The sequence below is a fragment of the Heterocephalus glaber genome, unplaced genomic scaffold (genome assembly GCF_053883595.1).
Source record: "Heterocephalus glaber isolate CG9 unplaced genomic scaffold, H.glaber_assembly_v1.0 deba00000122, whole genome shotgun sequence".
NCBI classification, from domain to species: Eukaryota; Metazoa; Chordata; class Mammalia; order Rodentia; family Bathyergidae; genus Heterocephalus; species Heterocephalus glaber.
The window spans coordinates 3,704,793-3,726,683 of NW_028258138.1; the positions used below are offsets into that span (position 1 = coordinate 3,704,793).

The 21,891-nt window shown below is 53.7% G+C and overlaps 1 protein-coding gene across 1 annotated transcript in view; it reads left to right on the forward strand.

The window, feature by feature from the left end:
* The first annotated feature begins 3,665 nt into the window (after nt 1-3,665).
* Ubash3a (ubiquitin associated and SH3 domain containing A) overlaps nt 3,666-21,891 on the forward strand; it is a 31,719-nt gene continuing 13,493 nt past the window's right edge. The window contains exons 1-7 of the mRNA XM_004842439.4: nt 3,666-3,808; nt 5,174-5,227; nt 7,652-7,838; nt 9,542-9,740; nt 11,143-11,312; nt 12,249-12,457; nt 21,418-21,541. Of these exons, the coding sequence (XP_004842496.2) occupies nt 3,696-3,808; nt 5,174-5,227; nt 7,652-7,838; nt 9,542-9,740; nt 11,143-11,312; nt 12,249-12,457; nt 21,418-21,541 (1,056 nt within the window). The 5' untranslated portion in view covers nt 3,666-3,695. The remainder of the gene's footprint in view (nt 3,809-5,173; nt 5,228-7,651; nt 7,839-9,541; nt 9,741-11,142; nt 11,313-12,248; nt 12,458-21,417; nt 21,542-21,891) is intronic.

Sequence of the window (21,891 nt, forward strand, 5' to 3'; positions counted from 1 at the left end):
AAATGGAAATCGCTTAATGATACCATTTACAGTAGCATCAAAATATAATCAAACATACTGAGGGCCGGGGGTTTAGCTCAGTGGTTCCACCACCTGCCTTGCAAGCGCAAGGTCTCAAGTTGAATCCCCGGTACCAAAAAAACATACTGAAAACTACAAAAAAACTACTAAGAGAAATAGAGATATAGAGAAATAAATAGAAATATTCATGGGATGGAAGACTTAATATTGTTAGCCTGCCTGGCAAGTGCAAGGTCCTGAGTTCGATACCAATACCAAAAAAAATGTTGATTCTCCCCAAATGGATCTACAGATTCAATATAATTCCAAATAAAATCCCAGCAGCCTTTTTAGTTTGGCAGAAATTAATATATACTTTTCGTTGCTGTCCTTAATATTCCTTTCATTTTTTAAAAAAAAAAATTAATTTTAAGGTCTAATTCGCACACTGTCGAATGTGCCCACCCTAAACATTTGGTTCAGGAGTCTTGAAAAACTACATACACCCACTTACCCACCACCGAATCAGGCTAGAGAACCCCTCATACATGTATCGCCCCCACCTCCTGTCCTGGCCTCAGGCACCCACCAATCCAGCTCTGTCGCCACAGATCAGTTTAATCTCTTCTAGAACTTCACAGAAGTGAGTTACACAGGGCAGTACGGTGGATATTTTGGCTGGCTTCTGTCACTCAGCAAAATACTCCTGTCTATCGACACACATTGCTCAGTGAACACTGTGTTGCTTTTCTACCTGTGTGGATGGCTCCACTGGTTAAATACTCCGTAATTTGCGTGTCCATCCACCAAGTGGCTTGTTTAGGATTATGTATGTGGGTTGTTTCCAGTTGAGAAACTGTTAGGAACGAAACTGCAAGTAACATTCAGAGACGGCGCTCTGTGTGTGGATATACATTTTTATTTGTTTCCATTAAAAAGCTAAAAGTAGAATTGATCCTATGGTAAATGTCTGTGGATCTTTAGAGAAAACTATCAAAATGTGTTTCCGACATGAGGTGATGACTTGCATTCTTACCAACAATGTGGGACAGTTTCAGTCATCCTGCCACTTTGTCAGAACGTGGTGATGTGGATTTTGATGGTTAATCTTGGTTGTCATCTTGATAGGCTTGAGAGATGCCCAGGAGATCAGCCAAGCACACCTCTGGGTGTGTCTGGCTGAGTCACAGGGTGTGGCCTGTGGACTGTGTGACCCCATCCTCTTGGGCTCCTTCTCCTTTGCTCTGCTTCCTGTCTGCCAAGAACTGAGCAGCCTGGGCCAGGGATTTAGCTCAGTGGTTCTGTCACTTGCCTCGAAAGCGAAAGGTCCCAAGTTTGATCTCTGGTCCAAAAAAAAAAGAGCATCCTTACTCTTCCACACCCTCCCATCATGAAGTTTCTGCCTTGGAGCCAGCTGACCATGGACTGAACCCAATGAAACCATGGCCCAAAGTAAACCTCTTCTCCCTGAAGTTCTGCAAATTAAATATTTGGTCACAAATAGGAGAAGCTGACCAATGTATCCGTCTTTTCGACTTTAGCTCAGAGTCTACTTGGTGTGCCATGAAGTCATGCGTGTTAGCATTTTCAATCCCCAGTGACTAACGGCATTGAGCGTCTCCTCTCCCATTCAGGTATCTTAGTTTGTCAACTGTCTGTTTAGATATATTGCCCATTTTTAGACTGACTTGTTCTGATTAACTGTAAGAAAATATTTTGAATGTTTGTGTGTGTAATACTTTGGATACAAGTCCCAGGTCAAGTACGTGTGTGGTGATAGCCTCTCCCAGTCTGTGCCTTGCCTTTTGGTTTTCTTTATGGTGTCTTTCAAGGGGTAGAAGTTGGCAATTCTGATGACACCCAGTTTATCAACCTCCACTTTACGACTTCTTATGGATCAGGCGTTGTATGTCCAAGGAAAAGTTTGCAAACTCCAACACACCAGGTATTTTCTCCCAGCTTTTTTTTGCGGTCTTACAGTTTCAGATTTTGCATGTAAGTCCACAATACATTTTGAGTTAGTTTTGTTGGGAAGTGAGCACTGAAGGTCATCCCATGCAGATGTGCCGTTCCCAGCAGCATTTATCGAAGCATGTCCTGTTCCCTCATGAAAGCACACTGGCGTCTTGTTGAAAGTCATCTGGACACACATGTGAGTGTTTCTGCCAGGACACACATGGCAACCTAATTTTTAACTGGATATGAAAAAGCAAAGGGCCTAGAAGAGCCAAGACAATCTTGAAGAAAACAAAAGTCAGAGAGAATAAGCACAAAACTGAAACATGAGCACATAATAGAGCCAGAAGTAGACTCATTCATATATGTACAGTCACGTGATTTACAATAAACATTCTACTGCAGTTTGCTGGCAAATGATGCTCTTGTCGATGGGAAAAACGAACAAAGCTTTATCCCCACCTCACAGCATACACAAAGTTAATTCCAGTGAATCACAGAGCTAAATACGAATGGTGAAAGTAATAAAGCTTCCAGAACAATACACAGGAGACCACGTTTATCAATGTGAATAAACAACAATGTCTGGAACAGGATGCAGAACACACTCTCCAGAGTTCCCACAAACTGATAAGAAAAAGGGAGCAGCCCAATGGGAAAAAAAAGAGCAAATGATATGAACCAGCGCCTCCCCAAAGAGGTACTTGAATGCCCAACAGGCCCATGAAAGGTCTCAGAATCGTTGTCCATCAGGGAAATGGGAGTCACAACCCCAGTGCAAATGGCCACAGTTAATTGGCTTGACCATCCCAAGTGTGGACAAGGACCTAGAGCAGCCAGAATGCTCCATGACTGCTAATGAGCACATACACTGTGACATCTGCCCCAGGGCAAAGCACGCAAGGGACAGACAGAGGCATTGTGCTAGACTGATCTAATTCCTACTCGACAGCAATGACGGTGAGCTCACTGCTGCCACAAGTGATGACGCTAATTTCACATCGAAACCAGACGTGAAGAGCACAGGATCTGCTTACACGACGCTCAAAACTAGGCACAATTAGTGCCGAAGTGTGTGTGGTCACTGGGGCAGGCGGAGATCTCAGGAGGGGGATTGGCGGAGTCCCCGGAAAGTCCCAGAGCAGAGTGTCTCCACCTTGCAGCGGACATCTGGGGCCAGGTTGTCGCGGGTGCTGCCGAAGTCCTGGCCCCTCCCCGCTACCCCTCCCCTCCCACAGTTGTGACAACCACTGTGTCCCCACAGGCCCCCGGGCAGGCTGTGCACATTGGGGCACTGGGGAGGTGTGCGCTCACCTACGGGAATTCCTCAAGTTGCACACGTGATTCTTCAACCTTTGGCTCGGTGAACTTTTAAAAAGTTTTAAAATCCAAAACAAGCCAGTGGATAACTAAATGAAGGGAAAGCCTTCAGAGCAAGCAGGGACAGCAGATGTAGGGTAGTCGGGGACTAGGGTCACTGAGGGCGAGTGGCCGCGGGACCCCTGACAGGGGCCCACCCTGACTTCCGCTCCCTGGTCCTGGGCCCACAGCCCCACAGACCCCCTGCTCAGCAGACCCGGCACCCCGTAGAGGGGACACTGCAGACCAGCACGCCTGCAAACAGGATATCACCATGTCAGAACCATCAAAAAGGGCTTGAGGTTTTGCTTCTCACCCCAGCCTCCTCCCCCAAACTCTGCTTTGTCTGCAGCTGCCTGGCGCACAGCAGGAAGGAAGAGATGGCAGCGGGAGAGACGCAGCTCTACGCCAAGATCAGCAACAAGCTCAAGGGGCGCAGCACCCCCTCGCTGCTGGACCCGCTCCTGGCCCTGGGCTTCCCTGCACACACTGCGTGAGTATGGGCGGCCAGAGCCCTGGCACTGGGCTCCTGGGCTGGGCCAGCACCTTCAGCAGTCAAAGTGGATAGGCTGATGGCACTGACTTCCTGCTGAAGAGGTCGCTTTGCAGGGCAAGGGAGTCCTCAAAGGGAGGCCCTTTCCACTTCCACCCCGAGATGACCTTAGTCTCTAAGGCAGCTCTGCTGGCCGGCTAATGGGGACCCCAAAATGCGTGCACTTGGAAGCCACGTGTTACTCCGGCTGCCCCCATTTCTGGGGTTCAGAGGAAGCTGGGGCCTGTGGTGACCTTTGTGCAGCTAAGTGATGCTGAAGGTGACATTTCAAGGTGTCTCAAAGTCCACCATGTGTTTCTGAAGCTAGGACCATGGAGAGAACCATCAGACAGATGAGAGCCCGCTGTCCCTGGGGAAAATAGCCCTCTCCTGGACACTGTTGGAATGTCCAGTCACGAAACAGGGTGGTCAGGGAATTACAGAAGTGTGCTGGGTGTAGCGGAGTGCGCCGTATTCCCAGCACTCCGAAGGCTGAGGCAAGAGAACCGCTTGAGCCCAGGGATTTGAGGCCAGCCTGGGTAACACAGGGAGACCCCTTCTGAAGGAAGGGAGGAAGAGAGGGAAGGAGGGAGCCAGAGAGGAAGGGAAAGAAGCAGATCAGAAATAAACTCTAGGCAACCCCGGGTTTGGGGAAAGTGCTCTCCATCCCCAGGCCGGAACCCAAGCCCTCCACTGGAGGAAACGGCCTTGAAGCAAGCCCTTGTTTCTCCCCCAAATCAGGGCTTTGTTGTCGCCATGATGTTTGTAACAACTGGGGGTCTGTTGAGCAGGAAGTGGACACAGGCACTGCAAGAGGCCACTGTGAGCCATCGGGCAGTTTGCACACTGCCCCTGCAGCCTGATGCTCTCCGCCTGGCTGTGGACAAGGACACCGAGGCCCAGGGGAAGCAGCTGGTGGCAAGGGCGGGTTCAGCTGGCTCCCTGCACCACAGAGCCCACTTGTGCTCACTGCCCAGGCCGTGTTGTGCCCAACGCTCCCTCTCGCTTCCATGCCACGGCCTCCCTGTCCAAAGTCCTCCAGGGGTTGCATCCCTGTTGGGGTCACCGGACAGCAGCAGGCCTGGCAGTGTCCAGCAGCACCCCGCCCACATGCCTAAACGATCGCCGGGCGCCTCGCCGTTCTGAACCTGGTCTGGTTCAGCTAAACCAGCTCAGGGGATTCCCATCCTCCACAGCAATGCCTGGCAGCCAGGAGTACAGTGGGGCTGGGACGGCCTGCAAGGAGCCCCAAGGAAGCCCGGGAGCCTTGCAGGCCGGGCAGGTGGTGCCCCTGCTGCTCTCTGATGCCCCTCCGCGTCTCCGCAGGCTGAAGGCGCTGGCAGCCACTGGGAGAAGGACTGTGGAAGAGGCATCCACCTGGTGAGTGCGGCTGGCTTTGGGGCTGGGGCTGCAGCCCTGTGCCTGGCACTCTGCTCCAGGGACCCTGGGAGGACCCAGGACGCTGGGCGGGACGGGACCCGGGCAGGAGGGAGATGAGATGATCCGCATGCTCCAGCCTGCACCCAGCACAGGAGATGGAAATGAGGAGCCTTCAGCCAAGATTTCCTCTCTAAAAGTCTGATTGAGGGCTCGGGGGAAAAGCGTGTGTTCGGCATGGGTGAGGCCCTGGCTTTGATGCCCAACACTCCCCCAAAATCTGATTTAATTGAAATTGGACTGTCAAAGCAAATTTAAGGTTGTTTGTTGACTAAAAACAGAGCAGCCATTGTCCCCACAAGAAAAAGAAAGGTCACAGCCAGGCACGGTGGCCCACACCTGGGACCCCAGCACTCCGGGAGGCTGAGACAGGAAGACGGCAAGTTTGAGCCTGGCCAACCTGGGCAACTGAGTGACTCAGCAAGACCCTGTCTCAAAACAAAATATCAAAAAGAGCTGGGGAAGTAGCTCAGTATAAAGGCCCTGGGTTCAGTCCTCAAGAAAGAGGAAGGAGGGAAGGGAAGGAGGAAGGTGGACAGGTGGGATGTGGGGGGCGTCCGCCAAAATCAAACACACACGAGGCCGGCCGCCCTGTTCCGCACAGCCCCATGTATCCGCATTTTCCCGGGAAGTGCAAAGGGACTAAGAAGACTTGCACAGGAATCCTAGCTACAGCATTAGGAATTTTTAAAAAGAAGAAAGGAATTTAAATGGTAATCAACATGGGAAGGACAAGTGCAGCGCTGCATGATGCAGGACGGACCGAGACTTAGCCTCTGACCTCCCCTGGCACACCTCTCTGCAGGTGCCTGTTTCAGCGTGTGTGGCCTGCAGCAGAGAGAGCAGGCTGCAGAATAATTTAAACCACAGCTCGAGATTTGAACAAAACATGCACAGTGCTACCCATAGATGTGTTGCTCAAATTTCCGGGAGAAAACAAAGCAAAATCTTCATTGAGTTTAACTCTAGGAAGGGACAAGAACGAACTCAAGATGTGAAGGGGTGTGGCGGCCTCTATTTATACAAAATGTCATCAAAACACACAGTGAATGTTTAAATTCCAAAAACAGTTATTCCAGTAAAAGACACATTGCCACGAATCTCGCTCACCCCCTCCCTCCCAACACACTTGTCCCATGGTCCCTGCCACTTTCTGAAGCAGCTCTGGAGTCCTCTTTCCTGAGTGTCTTCACAGTGATGCTGCTGCCGAGCACCATCCAACGGAAAGGCAGCTCATGAAAACATGACGCTGGGTCCTCATGCACCTTAGTCACCGGATCTAGCACCATGCAACTTCCGGCTCTTCCTCCGAGTCAAAATGGCCACGAAAAGAAAACGTTTTGAGCAGAGTCAGGACATTGAGGCAGCAGGACAGCACCGCTAAAGACACTCAGGAAAGAGGACTCCAGAGGTGCTGCAGGAAGTGGCCAGGACGGTGGAATGAGTGTGTTTGAGGTGAAGAGGAGGATTTTGAGGGGGACACATGGCCATGTGTCCTTTACTATAATAAATTTTTTAAAGCGTAAGCATTCATGGTAGTTGTGGATTGCACTGCGCTTACCTTAGTAAGTAAGGAGAATGTCCCGAGCGTATCCAACATTTCCCCACGTGACCGTGCGCTTCTCTGCCTCACTGGGAAATCCTCAAAGCCATAATTTCTAATGAAAACATGATAAGTGGATTCCCTGCCACTCATCTATCTTTTTCCACTTTCCATTATAAATAGCCATACAACAAACACCTCGTATGTGAATCCTTCCTGCACTTTTCACTCTTTCCCTGGGACTAGTTCCTGCAAGTAGACTATTAGCTGAAGTTTGGGGTGTTTTAAGGCTCTGGAACAGCAGTAAACTGCTCTCTATCGAGTTCGCCCACAGCTGTCTTGCAGTCTTGCTGTAGCTTTGACACACTGGGCATTTTTATTCCTTGGAAAAAAAACTTTTATCAGTGTAACCAAGGCGAAAAATGATGTCTCCTGGTTGTTTTCATTTCCACATTCATTGTTTATTTATTATTAATGGGAGTGAATTCCATTTTGGGTTATACATCAGTTTCCTTCTCTTTCAAGTAATTTTGAATTGAAAGAAAATATAATAGGCACCTAAATTCACCTACTTTTTCTGGCGCACTGCATGTGCTTTTGATTTTTAACATTCAATCTGAAGTTTGTCATGGGACAAAAATGCAAATTTTGTGCTGAGGTGGGCGGGAGCCAGGATTGGCCTCCTGCCGACTTCCCTTCGTTCTCTGGATTCGGCTCCAGCCCTCGTCACATGCGCACACGTGTCACGCCGGCACCCAGGACGCGGCTGTGTGCTCTCCGGGCCTCTCCACAGGCCGCCAGGTGACCACCCTCCTCTGCTGCAGGCTGCACAGCCACTGCAATGACCCGACCCTGGACGACCCCATCCCCCAGGAGTACGGCCTCTTCCTCTGTCCCACGGGGCCGCTGCTTGAGAGGCTGGAGGAGTTCTGGAGGGAGAGCAAGCGCCAGTGCGCCAGGAACAGAGCCCACGAGGTCTTCCCGCACGTGACGCTCTGTGAGTTCTTCCCGGTGAGTCGGCCGAAGGCAGCCAGGGGTCCCCATTTTAGCAGCCAACAGCCCTTTTCTGGGACAGCTGGGCCATGGCAGGACACGACTGACTTGGTTTAATGGGGGGGTCCAGATCTGTAGTATCAGCTGGTTCTTTTGTGTGGGCTAATCTTTCCTTCATTTGGTCAACTCCTATTCACCCTGGAGGGCCCCATGAGTTTATCCCCTCTCTTTTTAAGTCTTCCAATATCCAGGTAGAAGGCAGTGCTGTGTCTTGCGTCTCCCCTTTTTGTCTGTCTCCGGTGGTGTTTCCTGTGCTGGGAAGGTGCAGCTCTGCGCCCTTCCCCAGCCTGAGGCCCTCCGGGGCAGATGCGTTCCTTGTCCTTATCCAGTGCCTTCACAGGGTAGGAACTCCCTAACCCCGAGCCCAATCAGCTGAAGAACAGGTGGCTGATGTGTGGTCACGATGCGGACTTTCCCTGCCTCGGGGACCAGCACTCGATGTAGAAGATGGTCAGACAAAGGGTCTTGGGGGGCTGGAAAGTGGGGAAACCCTGGGCCTGCCTGACAGAGGAGGAGAGGCACAGAGATGGTGCAGACCACCAGCCCCTCGTACCCCCATCTCCTCTCCCATGTGCCTGGGAACTGGGGGGACAGACGCAGCCCACATACCTACAATCGCAGCAATCGGGAGGCTGAGGCAGGAGGATCTCGGTGAGTTCAAGGCCAGCTTGGACTACATCGTGAGACCCTGCCTCAGAAAACAAGAACAAACAGGGCAGGGGATTTGGCTCAGTGGCACCATGCCTGCTTCCCAAGAGCAAGGTCCTGAGGTCCTGAGTTCCATCCCTGGTACCACAAAAATAGAGAGAGAGAGAGAGAAAAGAAAACAAGAACAAACAAACTAACCCCAGTGCCCCAGGATTCCCCGGAGTCGGCTGGAAATCTGCAGACTCGGAGTCTGAGACCAGAGCAAAGCTGAGGGCCCAGGGGCCGGGGAAAGGGGCAGGCCAGCAGGACCTGGGGAAGGAACAGGAGTGACGAGGGACCCCGAAGGCCGGCACTTGAAGGCAGTTCCATTCCAAAAGAGTTTTACCTGAAAGAGCTGAAAAACCAACCCTAGCTTTGGAGCAGGTTCGCTGCCCCAGACACTGGGCACTGACAGAGCAGGTCACACGCTTCAACCAAATGGTGTAGGGATTGCTTGAATTTTGAAAGTTTAGCACAGGAAAAGACACACTGGCATGAGGGCCCTAAAAACCCTCCCCCTCACTCTGAACACGCTCCTCCCACCGTCCTGACCACTTCCTGCAGCAGCTCTGGAGCCCTCTTTCCCGAGTGTCTTTAGTTGCGCTGCCCTGGCTGCCTCCATGTCCCGAATGGATTCAAAACATTTCCCTGCCGTGGTCATCTTGACTTTGGGGAAGAGCTGGAAGTCACACGGTGCCAGTTTCGGTGACTAAGGTGGATGAGAACACAGCGTCCTGTTTTTACTACCTGGCTTTCCACTGGATGGCGCGCGACAGCAGTAGTCACCGTATTTCTGATCACACCTCATAAAGACACTTGGGAAAGAGGACTCCAGAGCTGCTGCAGGAAGCGGCCGGAATGGTGGGAGGAGGCTGTTGGAAGCGAAGGGAGGACCTGAGGGCCTCACGGCAGTGTGTCCTTACTGCGATAAGCGCTTTCACTCGAACAAACTGCGCTTGCTGTTTCTCCCTCAGTGCGAAGACCAGAAGGTGGAGCGCCTGTACGAGGCTCTGAAGAGGGCAGGGGACAGGGTCCTGGTGTCCTTCCCGGCTGCCATCCCCCTGGTGCTCCACTCCTCTGCCAGCTACCTCGGCTTCTTCATCGGCGACAGCCCCGCAGACGTCCTCCGGGAATTCGCCATGGTGTTCTCCACAGAGGCCGCAGTCTTGGCAGGTGGGCAGCCCCGGATGGCAGCTGTTGGTGACCTTTGGCCAGGGGCCCCGGCCTGCCTAACGCCCAGTGTGGCTCCTGTCCACAGGCCGGGTACCTTGGCTCTCACAACACTTCATGGTCCCCAGGGGGACTCACTCGCCTCACCTTAAAATGGGGAGACTGGGGCACAGGGGCTAAAGTGCCTGCCACTCACGGTGCTGGCTTCAGTGGTGTCCCTTAAAAAGCCGTGTCCACCAGGAACCTTGGAATGGAAGCTTATTTGGAAATAGCCTCCCTGCAGACATAATTAGCCAGGACACAGTCATCAGATGAGAACAGGCCTAACCCAATGACCAGCATCCCTATAAGAGGAGTAGAGGGCTCTGAGATGCAGGCAAGGAAGCCATGGACAGCACAGCCAGACCGCACCTGGTGTCTCATAGCCTGGATTTTGGGGCCACCAGAGCTGGGGTCAAGGAACCCCCTCCCGAGCCGTCAGAGGCGCCTGGCCCTGCCGACACCTTGCTGTTGGACTTCCGGCCTCCAGAGCTGTAAGAGAAGCATTTTTGCCCTTTGAAGCCAGAGGTTTGTGGCATTTTCTTACAACTGGACCGGACTGCCGTCCTGGCACTTCAACTCACCCTGCCACCGGCCCACTTCTCAGGGCAGCAGTTCTGGCCTCAGACCCATCTCCTGGCCCTACAAGGGCTCTGCCTTGCCCTCCCTGGTGACAAGCGGCCAGGGACAGCTCAGCGGTGCCCCCTGACCCTCTCAGGGCCTGTGCACGAGGCCCCCACCATACTGGCATCCCAGTGCAACCTGCCCCGGGGTCTCAGGCTGCTTAGAGAAGAGATGGGGTCCTCTCGGAAGCTGGCGTGACCCACTGCCATGTCCCTCTGAGGACAGCCCACCTGGGTCTTCCTTTCTTTTCCAGGGAGGTATTGAGACAGGGTCTCACTGTGTAGCCCAGCAATTCTCCTGCCTCAGCCTTCCATGTGCTGGGAATACTGGCGTGCACCACCACGCCTGGCTAGACCTGGTGTGTTTTAGTCAGGAGTTTTCTCCAGAGATTCACAGAACAGAAAGCTGCCAAACTAGAATCTGGGTCTCGGGGTACAGGTGCTGAGTCTCAGGCTCACCCCAAGAATGAAGAGGCTGCACACGGTGCATTTCATCAAGTGTTTGGCGACTAGCTTCCTCACAGGCCCCTGAAGACCTGAGCCACAATTCTACACCATCCTCTCTCTTTCCTCTCTCCTCAAAAGCTCCGTGGGCATCCAGCCACAACCCGCAGCCCGGGAACCTGGATGCCAGGGAGAGCCAGGTCCTCGCCCATGGAGGAAGCACCCTGAAGAGGGCACAGGGTGGGTGGAGGTGGGAGCCATGTGCCAAGGCTGTTCTGTGTCCTTTCCTGACTCCCCAGACTGCACTGTGAAGCCGTGCACCAAGCAGCTGCACCTGACCCTGGCCCACAAGTTCTACCCCCACCACCAGAGGACGCTGGAGCAGCTGACCAGAGCCGTCCACCCCAGCCAGCCCTGCCAGTGGATGGCGGCCCTGTTCTCCCGAGACATGCGCTTTGTGCACTACCAGGTGAGGGCCCGGCCTCCCTCCCAGAGCTCTGGGAAGAGAACAGTGGGCCGGCAGGAGAGAGGCCTCCACCCCTTCTCTACACACTTCCCTCTGTTTAGCGCGGAGCCAGCAGGCCTTCATGCATGAGCTTCAGGTGCACTGAAATTTCAAAACAAAACGGAAGTGTTTCTGGTTGTAATAGAAAAGGGCTGTTGTGAAGATGTCTGGATACACGGCTGCTTGCTATTTCCTTTTATGGGGTGATTTGGGTATAGCTCACTCCAGGGCTTCCTCTCCTGTGAAATGATTGGTAGAAAGAAAGCTCAGGGAACTCCTTTCAGACCCAGGGAATAAGTACAGTGGTGCCTTGGTTCACAAACTTAATTCTGGAAAAGACAGCCACGTTCATGTGCATGCGGGAAAGATGGCTGTGGTCATGTTCATCACCGGATGCAGAGCTCTTACACAAAAACAAAACTTTCCCAAGTGCTTCTGCTTGTGGACCAAATTGTTTGCACACAAAAATGTTCATGAACCAAGTGCCACTCTATCTGCTCTGCTCGCTCTGCGAGGAGAAGCTATGTTCACCCCATGCCAAGGAAGGCGGGCATGAATGTGTGGTGGCACCTGAAGGTCTTCTATGTAAGAAAGAAAAGAAGTAAATGGATGGGTGGGTGGGTGGTGAGTGGAAGGATGGACGGATGGATAATGGGTGGATGAGTGCATTGTGGAAGGAAGGAAAGAAGGAAGGATAGAAGACATAGATACAAAATGTATCTCTAAATATACCCAGCGTCCCCTGCTGCAGTAGTTCTGTCCCAGTGTCACTAGACAAAGGCCTGGTGTGGCCTTGGTGAATGCGAATGCAGAGGACTGAGGAAGCGAGTCCCCAGTGTCACACCCTGCTGCTGCGGTTGCATCCTCTAGGAGACACAAAACCACTTGTCTCTTTCCCAGACCCTGCGGGCCCTGTTCCAGTACAAGCCGCAGAACATGGACGAGCTGATGCTCAGCCCCGGAGACTACATCTTCGTGGACCCCACCCAGCAGGAGGAAGCCAGCGAGGGCTGGGTCATCGGGACCTCGCAGCGCACGGGCTGCCGGGGCTTCCTGCCCGAGAACTACACGGAGCGCGCCAGCGAGGCAGACACCTGGACCAAGCACAGGTGAGTGCAGCCCTGGCCTCTGCCCATGGCCCTGGGCACCGCGCACCGGGATGGCGGCCACTTCGAGGTGCATGTCCTGACCCTTCTGTCCCTGAAACAACTATGCCCAGGCTGGCCAAACCACCGAGTGAATATCTCGATCCATGCATGGTTTCCACTGATAACATTCAGGAAATACGGATTGCTTCATATGGCTTTTTTTTGAGGTAGTAAAGCCCAAATTATTACAAAAGACTTCTTCTTTCTCATGAATGCTGGAAATTATCCTCAGAAGTCCTGAGCTTGGGCCCACTGATTCTTTCGCTCAGTGCATAAACTGTCAGGTGTAAGGAGCACTGGTAATTTTCTATTTCACTAGAACAAATTCCCACAAATTCAGCAGCTGAAACAAAATACACTTACCTTCCCAGAATTTTCACAGGCCGGAGGCAGAGCTGGTTAAAGCGGGTCCCCCAGGCAGGCTTCATCCTCAGGCTGTCCTTGAGGTGTGCCAAGGGGCCAAGGCTGAGACCCCTCTGAGAGAGGTTCCTGAGCCCACACGGCCGTGGGAGAGTTTCTCTCCTGGAAACTGGATTCTCCTGCAGCTGTCCTCTTCCTGCTCACTGGAGTCTCTTAATTTTAGCATCTGTCAAGGCGTAGGATATTCAAAACCACCAGGACTATTTGCTCTTCATCTCCCCCCCCCACACACACACACACAGCAAGAAGCCCATGATGGCTTTCAGTGCTTTGCTTAGAAACATCCTCAGCTACTTAGCCAACTCCGTTGCTTACAACTTCCGGTCCATACAGACATCTGCTCTCAACTCTGCAGCCATACATAGCAGGGTCCCCACCTCCCCACTTCCTACAAGGGACTTCTCACTCCACCTGAGCCCTCCCAGCCACACCTTTAACATCCATACTTCTTTTTCAGTGCTTGAGACTGAACCCAGGGCTTTCCCACTGAGCTACATCCCCCCAATCATTTTTATTTTTTACTTTGAGACAGAGTCTCATTGAGTCTCCAAACTGCCCAGACTTGGCTCAAATTTGCAATCCTCCTGCCTCAGCCTCCCAGAGTGCTGGGATTCCAGATGTGAAATACACGCCTAGCCTTCTGCCCACACCTGGCCTTCAGTGAGCTCTCTGCTCACTATGACCTGGGCTTTCTTTATCATCTGTCTAAAAATTCTTCCAGCCCCCGCCCAGCATCCAGTCCCAAAATTGTCTTCACATTTTAAGTATTTGTTAGGGCAGCCCCACGATCCTGACACCAAACTTAATAAAAGTTTAATTGAAGAAGAACCAGTAATTTTTATACTGTACATATACATTAGAAACACATGTAAATATGATACATATATAGCACTGCAGATACACACATATGTGTACCTCATATGAAATACATGTGACATAACACACAGAGGTTCATGTTTATATTCACACATGTACACATGTGGATTTGTTTTGAGGAACTGCTTTATGCAGTTGCTGAGGCCAGCCAGGCATGCGTATCAGCTAGCAGATCTAAGAGGACTCGGGAAAGGGGGGTCCCATAGGTTTTGCCCATGCAGACAGCTGGTGACAGCTCTAGGTGGGAAGGGGCAGAAACTCGCCCTTTTCAGAGCCGGGTGGCGGACAAGGGACACCCCGGTCTCCAGCAGGGACCTCACACCATTGCCCTGATTCGTGCCCTTGTGTAATGACTCTCCTCAGCCTCCCTTAGGGTTTTGACCCCTACAAATGAAGGAATCCTTGTTGAACACAGCTGTATTAGCAATCTCCCCAATCTAGAGACGTGCAGAGCCAGGCGCTGGACCATTTCTGTGGACACACACTTCCTGGCATGCACACATCCGGGGAACTCTTCCCCGTACCCTGTCCTGTGGAGGGTCTCAAGCCAGGCAAAGCTACTTCCGAAAACGATGCCTTTTTACTTGAATAACCATTGAAAGCCACTTAAAAGTTGCCAGGGAATCTATGCTAAGTCATGAGACTCCCATTTTGAGCAAATTATGAAACAACGTATTCTGAAAAGCTGAAGTAAATGATTGTTTTGGGTCATTTTAACCCTCCCTCAAAAGAAGAGGTGTGAACAGTGCCTAATAGAAACTCTCAGGGAAAATGACTAGATTTTGCAAGAAATCATAGTTAAAAAACAAGAAGTTTGACCAGACGGAGATAAATTGTCGCTCTGCTGAACACCGCCTTCCCTAGTAAACGACAGCGTTAGAGAAATGCGAGTCCGCCCAGCGTGCGGGCCAGGTGACGCTGGCATCTTTCCATTCTGCTCCCTCAGTCCTCAACCTCTGTTCCGCTTTTCGGCGAGCGCTCTTTCTACTGCAGAATGGAGGCTTCACATAAAAGCCAATTCGATCCCGAGAAAGAAAAAAGAAGAGCGAGAGAAATGTTTGCGGACAGTGTTTACAAAGGGCAACCGGTGACCATGCCTGCTGCTCTCCCACCAGGCTCCTCCCTGCTGACTCCGCACAGGCTCAGGAGAGCAGTGCAGGTCAGGGCAGCCTTTGTGCGGTGGGCTCCACTCAAGGAAGGGCCCCCACGCACACCGCTGGTCCCAACTCTGCAGGCAGTCGTCACCGAGGCCATTTAACTTCCTGTCAGGGCCACAAACGCAAACACAGGGAGGGTTAGGCAGCGACAGTCCCAGCCTTCCAAAGTGAGGTCCTGACTCAGAATGACTCAGTTCAAACAGCTTTCACCAGTTTCGGAATGTGTACAATCCCTTCACACCCTGAGCCCGGACCTGTGCCAGGTGCTGGGCCCCACCTTTGCCCTGATCAGTTCATTGCCCTTTGCAACAGCCCCAAAGTGGGCACTGTTATTGCTGCCCACAGCTGAAGAAACTGAGGCACAGGAAGACCAAACAACCTGCCCACCCTCCCGCAGGACTCAGGATTCAGCCCCATCCTAATCCCCAACTGACTGCTCAAACTGCCTATAAAAGCAAACATTCAATTAAAAACTAAGTCAGTGAGCCAGGCGTGGTGATGCATAACTGTAATTCGAGGACTCAGGAGGCTGAGGCAGGAGGATTGCCATGAGTTCAAGGAGAGCCTGGACTACAAAATGTGACCCTTTCTCAAAAAAAAAAATTAGTGAAAAAAAGTATTGCCCGTCCATATAATAACATACTTGGAGCTTTAATGTAACCATGAGGAAATACTTTATACCCTGCTATGAAAAAAATATCCAAGAGGGGGAAGTAGCTCAGTGGTTCCATCCCAGCACTAGGGAAGGAAAAGTAAGAGATCCAAGATTTACTGACAAATGACAAAAACAATTTTCAGGACAGTGTGTGCAGCACAATACTATTTGTGAGGATGGCAGAGGTAAGGAAGTTGTTTGCACACACACGTGCATGGTGTGTGTGTGCACACGCGTGTGCCCTGAGGTCCCCAGTGGGTCAGTGTCTACAAAGCTCTGGCCGGGTGACTAGAGGTCACTGGGGGCTGGAGCTGCCAGTGGGACAGGATAGAGAGGAAACTTCTCACTTCCAGACTTGAAAAAAATCTTTTGGAAATGCATCACTTCTTCAAAATATGAATGAATCCATTTTAAATTTAAAGAAAAGAAAAATGAGGAAATTGGGTCAAAGGAAGAATAAAGATGTCAGACCAAACCAGAGACGAAATTTGTCCGCACCTGACTGCTGGGGGGTCCGGGCCAGAGCTCCCAGCCCTAGGATTGAAAGGGACGTACGTGGCTCTGACAAATGTCACAGCTGCAGGGGGACAGATGCCTGCAGACCGAGGTGCGGAGAAGTGTGAGGGGCTGTGTGTCCAGCTGCGGGTCCAGGGCTGCATCTGAGTCTCAGGCTGCCGGTGTCCGGGATCCAGCACTTGCGAGTTAGGGAGAGAAGCGCTTGTCTGCTGTCACCCTGCCGGGAACTGCTAAGGAGCCAGGAGGACCGGATCCTCCACGAAGGGCCCAGGTGGCTTGGGTGCCTGGGGGCCCCTCATTGGTCACTTGCTGCCCAGGATGGAGAGCTGTGGTCACGAGGACCCGAGATCATCAGGAGGCCCTGGAGGATGAGCGTCTGGCTGCCACAGTCCACCCCACAGCCACTGCGGCCAGCTTTGAGCCTGACCTTTCCGGGATGCCTCTCTCTGGAGAGAAGTTTCTCTGAGGAATTAATAAATATTACCAGAACTTGCAGCAAATGGAAAGAGAGTAAACGCTGGCTTGGAAGCACCTCATCCCCACTTTGGAGTCGCGAGGTCCTGTGATGAGTCCGCTACGTCTCTCCAAACTGCTGGATGCCCCCCTTCAAAGGCTTTGTAAATCAGAAGTAGTCCTCAGAGGTCCAGGCACCAGAGAGCAAAGCGGTGGGGATGCGGCCATGAGGCTGGCTCACCTGGCGGACAGGCAGGCGAGCACTCGGGAGTCTGACAAGAGCCCGCTGCGCTGTGGCATTGGCCATGGCGCCCCCGGGTCTGTGCACTGCAAGCTCAGGCAGACGGATGTCCGGCCACAGGGCCCGAGAGAGCACCTGTCCCCAGCCTGACGCCCGAACTGGGCAGCGCCAACCTCAGGACGTGATCCCCAGAGAGGATCTCAGGGACCCATGTGGGATCCAGTGCCCCGTGCAGGAGGCTGGAGGGACAGGGCGGATGCAGAGCCCAGCAGGGGCCGAGGCTGGAGCCCAGGGGCGATCACACCTAGCACTGTCCCCGACACATCCAGCGACCTCCAGATCCACCGAGCGGGGTGGTGGTCGGTAGCTCAGACGTAAGGGGGGCAGTGCCTCTGAGTTGTGTCCCCACAGCCTGAAGTCCTGACCTCAGGGCCTCACAAGAGGACCTTCCTTGGAGTCGGTTTTGTTAATAGGGTAACCTGGGGGCCTGGGCTGGCCCAGATGCAGTCTGTGTCCGCAAAGAGGACATGGAGACAAGGAGAACACGGGGACCCTGGGGGACTGCACAGGAGGGGATGCTGCCCGGGCTGAGGGGGCCCAGCGTGGGCACCACGACCTCGGCCTCAGGCTCCAGGCCGAGGGGCAGCAGTGGCCACTTCCCCCAGGCCGGCGCCGTGACATGGTCCACGGAGTGTACTCGCTGCCTCTAAGGGCCAGGCAGAATGGAGACCCCGCTGTCTCTGTGGGCTGAGTTAAGCCCCAGATGACTCCAGGGGAGGAAAGAGCAGAGATGAGCAGACGTCACCATGCCAGCCCCTCCTCCCTCTGCCACAGCCACAGCCCGGGCTGTACCCCGACCTCGCTGCGCCTCAGAGCCCAGCAAAGCCTTCGGTTTGCTGCTGACTGTGAGCCTCACAGATGTCACTCGCTGATAAGGAGGTTCGCTGTCTGCAGCGGGAGCCATGAGCAGGGCGTGGTGCCTCTCCAGGAGAGGAAACTGGCCGCCGTTTCCTGTGCGAACGTGAGACCTGGCGAAGGGGCCTCCTCCTGCAGTCTGCCATGGGCATCGGGACGTCAGGCCCAGGACGAGCCCCGTGGCCTTGGGCGGCTGCCATGGTCCGCTGGCATCTGAGTGTGAGAATGAAGTCGCCCTTCTCGGCCTGGGCCCCAGCACAATACGTGGGCGAACAAGGAGCCAGCTAAGGCCAGGGTGGTGGGCCTGCCTGTGATCCAGCACTCAGGAGGCTGAGGCAGGGGGAATCCCCAAGTTGAAGTCGGCCCCAGGGCAACTGAGCGAAATCTTGTCTCACAATGTAAAAGGGGTGAAGGGTGTAGCTCAGTGGTAGAGGACTCGCTTGGTGTGCGGGAGGCCCTGAGTTCAAAACACACATGCAAATGAAACAAATAACAACCACAGTGCAGACAATGGATGGCCCAGGCCTGGGCGGACTGAGGGGCGGAAGCCAGTGGAAGGAAGCAGGAGGAGGACTTGGGGACTGGAGACTCTGGGAGATACAGCACGTGGGTAATAAATAAAAGCCCACCTCTGAGGCTGAGGACAGGGAAGCGTGGGAAGGTATCCGTGCCCTTCACGGGCAAAATCCCAGCAGAATCATTCGTTAGAAATCCCCTGGATGAGGCAAAGCTCATCTGGAAGAATAATAGAAGAGATTGGAACATAAAATCACTGAGAGAAGATATTTACCCCGCAGTGAAAGTACATCTTGTGCCCTGCAACCTCCAATCAGGCCAGTTTTAGGTTTCTTTTTATTGATTGATTTTTTTTTTTTTGAGACGCGGTCTCCCTATGTAATTCAGTGTGGCCTTGAACTCACAGTTAGCCCAGACTGGCCCTAAACTCGAAGCAGTCCACCTGCCTCAGCCTCCTGAGTGCTGGGATCACAGTCCTGCACCACCACATCCAGCTTGGTTTTCTGTTTCTTGAATTTACGAACAGTGTTAACGTTGAGCACTGATGGGTTAGGTGTGCTCCCACAAAGCAAGAGGAAGAGATCATTCGTAGAAAGCAGAAGACCGATGTGTTGGGTGCCAGGACCCCAGTGGCTAGGTTCCAGTCCCCTGCCCAGTATGCGAAGCAGGCCTGAGAAAAAAATACATAGGAGACAGAACCGAGAGAGAGAGAAAGCAGGGCGCCAGGACGACCAATGCTGGTGCAACTGACAGAGGCCCTGGCCAGTCCCAGGCACTGACTTTTATTGGCAATCAGTTGGGGTGAAGGTGACGGGCAGTTTCTATGGAAATGAATGTAAACAAGGCTCATAAGGACAAGACAAAGCATTCTCAAATTAGGAACAGAGTAGACAAAATACACGGTTGTAATAGAACATTGTCCTTCTAGTCTGAAGGTTTCAGTTGTGGGAGTGGAATCTGGCTGCGAGCTGCTCTGACCTCGGCCTTAGGCTTCGGCCGGACTCGCTTCTATAAACAAGGCAACTGTGGGGTTAGCTCCGCACAGCCTGCCTCGGGCGTCATGGATACTGCAGTCCTCTGCAGTTGGGAATCTCAGAGAGCTCTCAGCCTCTGGCCCTGCGGCCCCCAGGGGAGGGAGGCTGGTGGTGGACCCGGGGCTCTCTGTCCCCTGGGACGGTGAGGGCGGCCGGCACCGCTGACGCTTAGGGAAATGGTTCCTCAGAGTTCACCCGTGAGCCTGTTGAGTCCCAGCCGCAAACCTGTGCTCACGCGCATTCCGGTCACACGGGTGGACAGAGGCGAGCAGCACATGTGCCCGCTTGGCCACGGGCCTCTGGTTCTGAGTTCCAGTCCTCCCCTGGCTGGCTCTGCTGCCGCCCTGTGCTGTGGGATGTTCACTGCAGGTCCCCCCACTGCTACCACCGATGCCCTGCTGCACCTCAAACCCCCGACCTGGCCTCCCTCGCTCTCGTGACACCCACACTCCACCACCCGCCCACCAGCCCCGGCCACCACTCCTCTTCCCTGCCCTGGGGAGCCTTCCTAATGCCCAGCCAGGGCCACCCCATGTGGCCGTCACCCTGTGCCTCCTGGCCCTCTGCCCACCGTGGTCCTTCCCACTGCTATCACCTTAACAGTGAAAGCAAAGCCTTTTCTCCATTTCTGACCCATTTCTCTGCTCCCAAGGGTAGCAAATCCCTTTCAGAGCACTGCCAGTGTTCCTGTGCTGCTTTCCTCTCTCAGAAGGCCTTCTCCAGGATCCAGCCCCAGGGCCTTGCCCTGGGAGGGAGCCCGGGGAGTGGGGCCCAGCGTGGTGTCTCCCGCACACCACACCCCTCACCCACCCCGTCGCCCCAGCTCCCAAGGACCACCCAGAGGCACAGCCTGCCCCTCCCTCTCAACCATGCTATTTGCTTTTGCTGAAAGTGGCTCTGATTTTTAAATGATCAAAGTGTGAGCTCGTGAGGGAAATAGGGTAAAATTCGGTGGTTGAGCCGGTAAATGATGGATGCTTTTTCTTTTTACAACTTATTGCATTTTCCATGCTATTAATATCAATCAGAAACCAAAATATCTGAGTCCTAATGGATGGGAGCGGCGGTGCTGGGCTTAGCTGGATCCTAGAGTAAAACACGAGTGGAAATTCGAGGTGGCACCAAGCTCTTCCCGTACCTCACACGGCCCAGACAGCACAGTGACCCTGACCTGGAGGAGCAGGGGCGGCCCTGGGCCAGGGGCTTAGATCCTTTAGAGGAGCACGAAGCTCTTCCCCTCTGTTAGATGACTTCCCACCATCCTCTGCTCCCGGGGTCCTGCTCCTCCTGCACTCTCTGCCGCTCTGCCTGTCCCCTCCAGACACGCTCACGCTGGGACCCGCCAGAACCCCTGCCTGCTCCAGATCCTGGAGTCCTCACCCAGGACCCCGCCCCGGGTCTATCCCTGGAGCTCGCAGTCTGCCCTGTGACGCTGCTTGGTCCCTGGACCAGTGGTGGCTGCCTCGTAACCTGACCTCTTGGGAGCTGCCCGAAGATGATCAGGCACAGACATCCCTGCCCTTAGGGACTTCAGTCTGTTTTCCACTGGGACCCCAGACATGGTGAGGCCTCCCGGCATCTGTCACAGAGGGCCCCTGCTTTGCCCAGCCTACTGATTTGCATGCTTGTCGCATCTAACAGCACCTGACTGACACTCATGGTGTGAGGCCGCAGTGCACACTTGTAGTCTCAGCACCTGGAAGGCTGAGGCAGGAGGACTGGAAATGCAAACCCAGCCTGGGTGATTTAGTGACTTAGCAAGACCCTGTCTCGAAATAAAAACTTGAAATGGTGCTGGGGATGTGGCTCATGTGAAGACCCGGGCTCATCCCCAGGACTGAAATACAACAAATGTTTGCCCAGTCAGCAGGGCACTGTGTCCTGGCCAGGGAGACCATGAAGTTCACCAGCACAGGCGGTGCAAGAAGCAATAAAACGCGCCTGTGACTCACAAGTGCAGTCCCGGGCGCTTCACAGGCGCTGCTTCATTGCACCCTGGGGTCACCTTGTGGGCAGGCATCCTGGACATTCTCAAGCACATCCAGCACCGCCCCCCGCCCCCGTGCTGTGTTTCCATGGCAACAGCAGGTGCATCCGACCTTTCTGTCCTCAGCCCCAGCTTCTCTTCTCCCCTGCAGGACATACACCTTCAGCCTGGCCATGGACCTGAACTCCAGGAAGGACGGCGAAGCCAGTGGCCAGCGGAACGGAGAATTTCACGCTCCAACATCGAGGAGTGTTAGCAGCATCCAGACCTCGCAGGTAACAGCGCCCCGCTTCTTAGGTACAGTCGGTGAAGCTGTCTTCTGTGAAGACGGGGTGGATGGGGCCCCCTGGGCTTGGCTTGGTACATAGAGAGCCCTCCCTGCTGTCGGGGCAGGCTCGGACTTGGCCAGCATGGGCTGCTTCCCAGCAGGGCTATGGCCCTGGGGGCTACGCCTGGTCCATCCTCTCCTGCAGAGGGGACTCACCTTGCACACAGTCATGGCGCTAGGACCCCACGCAGGGAGGAGGAGACAACACTGCCCGGACTTCTGCATTAAGGACCAAGCCCAGACAGGCTCCCCCGGCAGGGGAAGGGAGAGAGGGGCCTGTGCCAGCCTCGAGGAGCA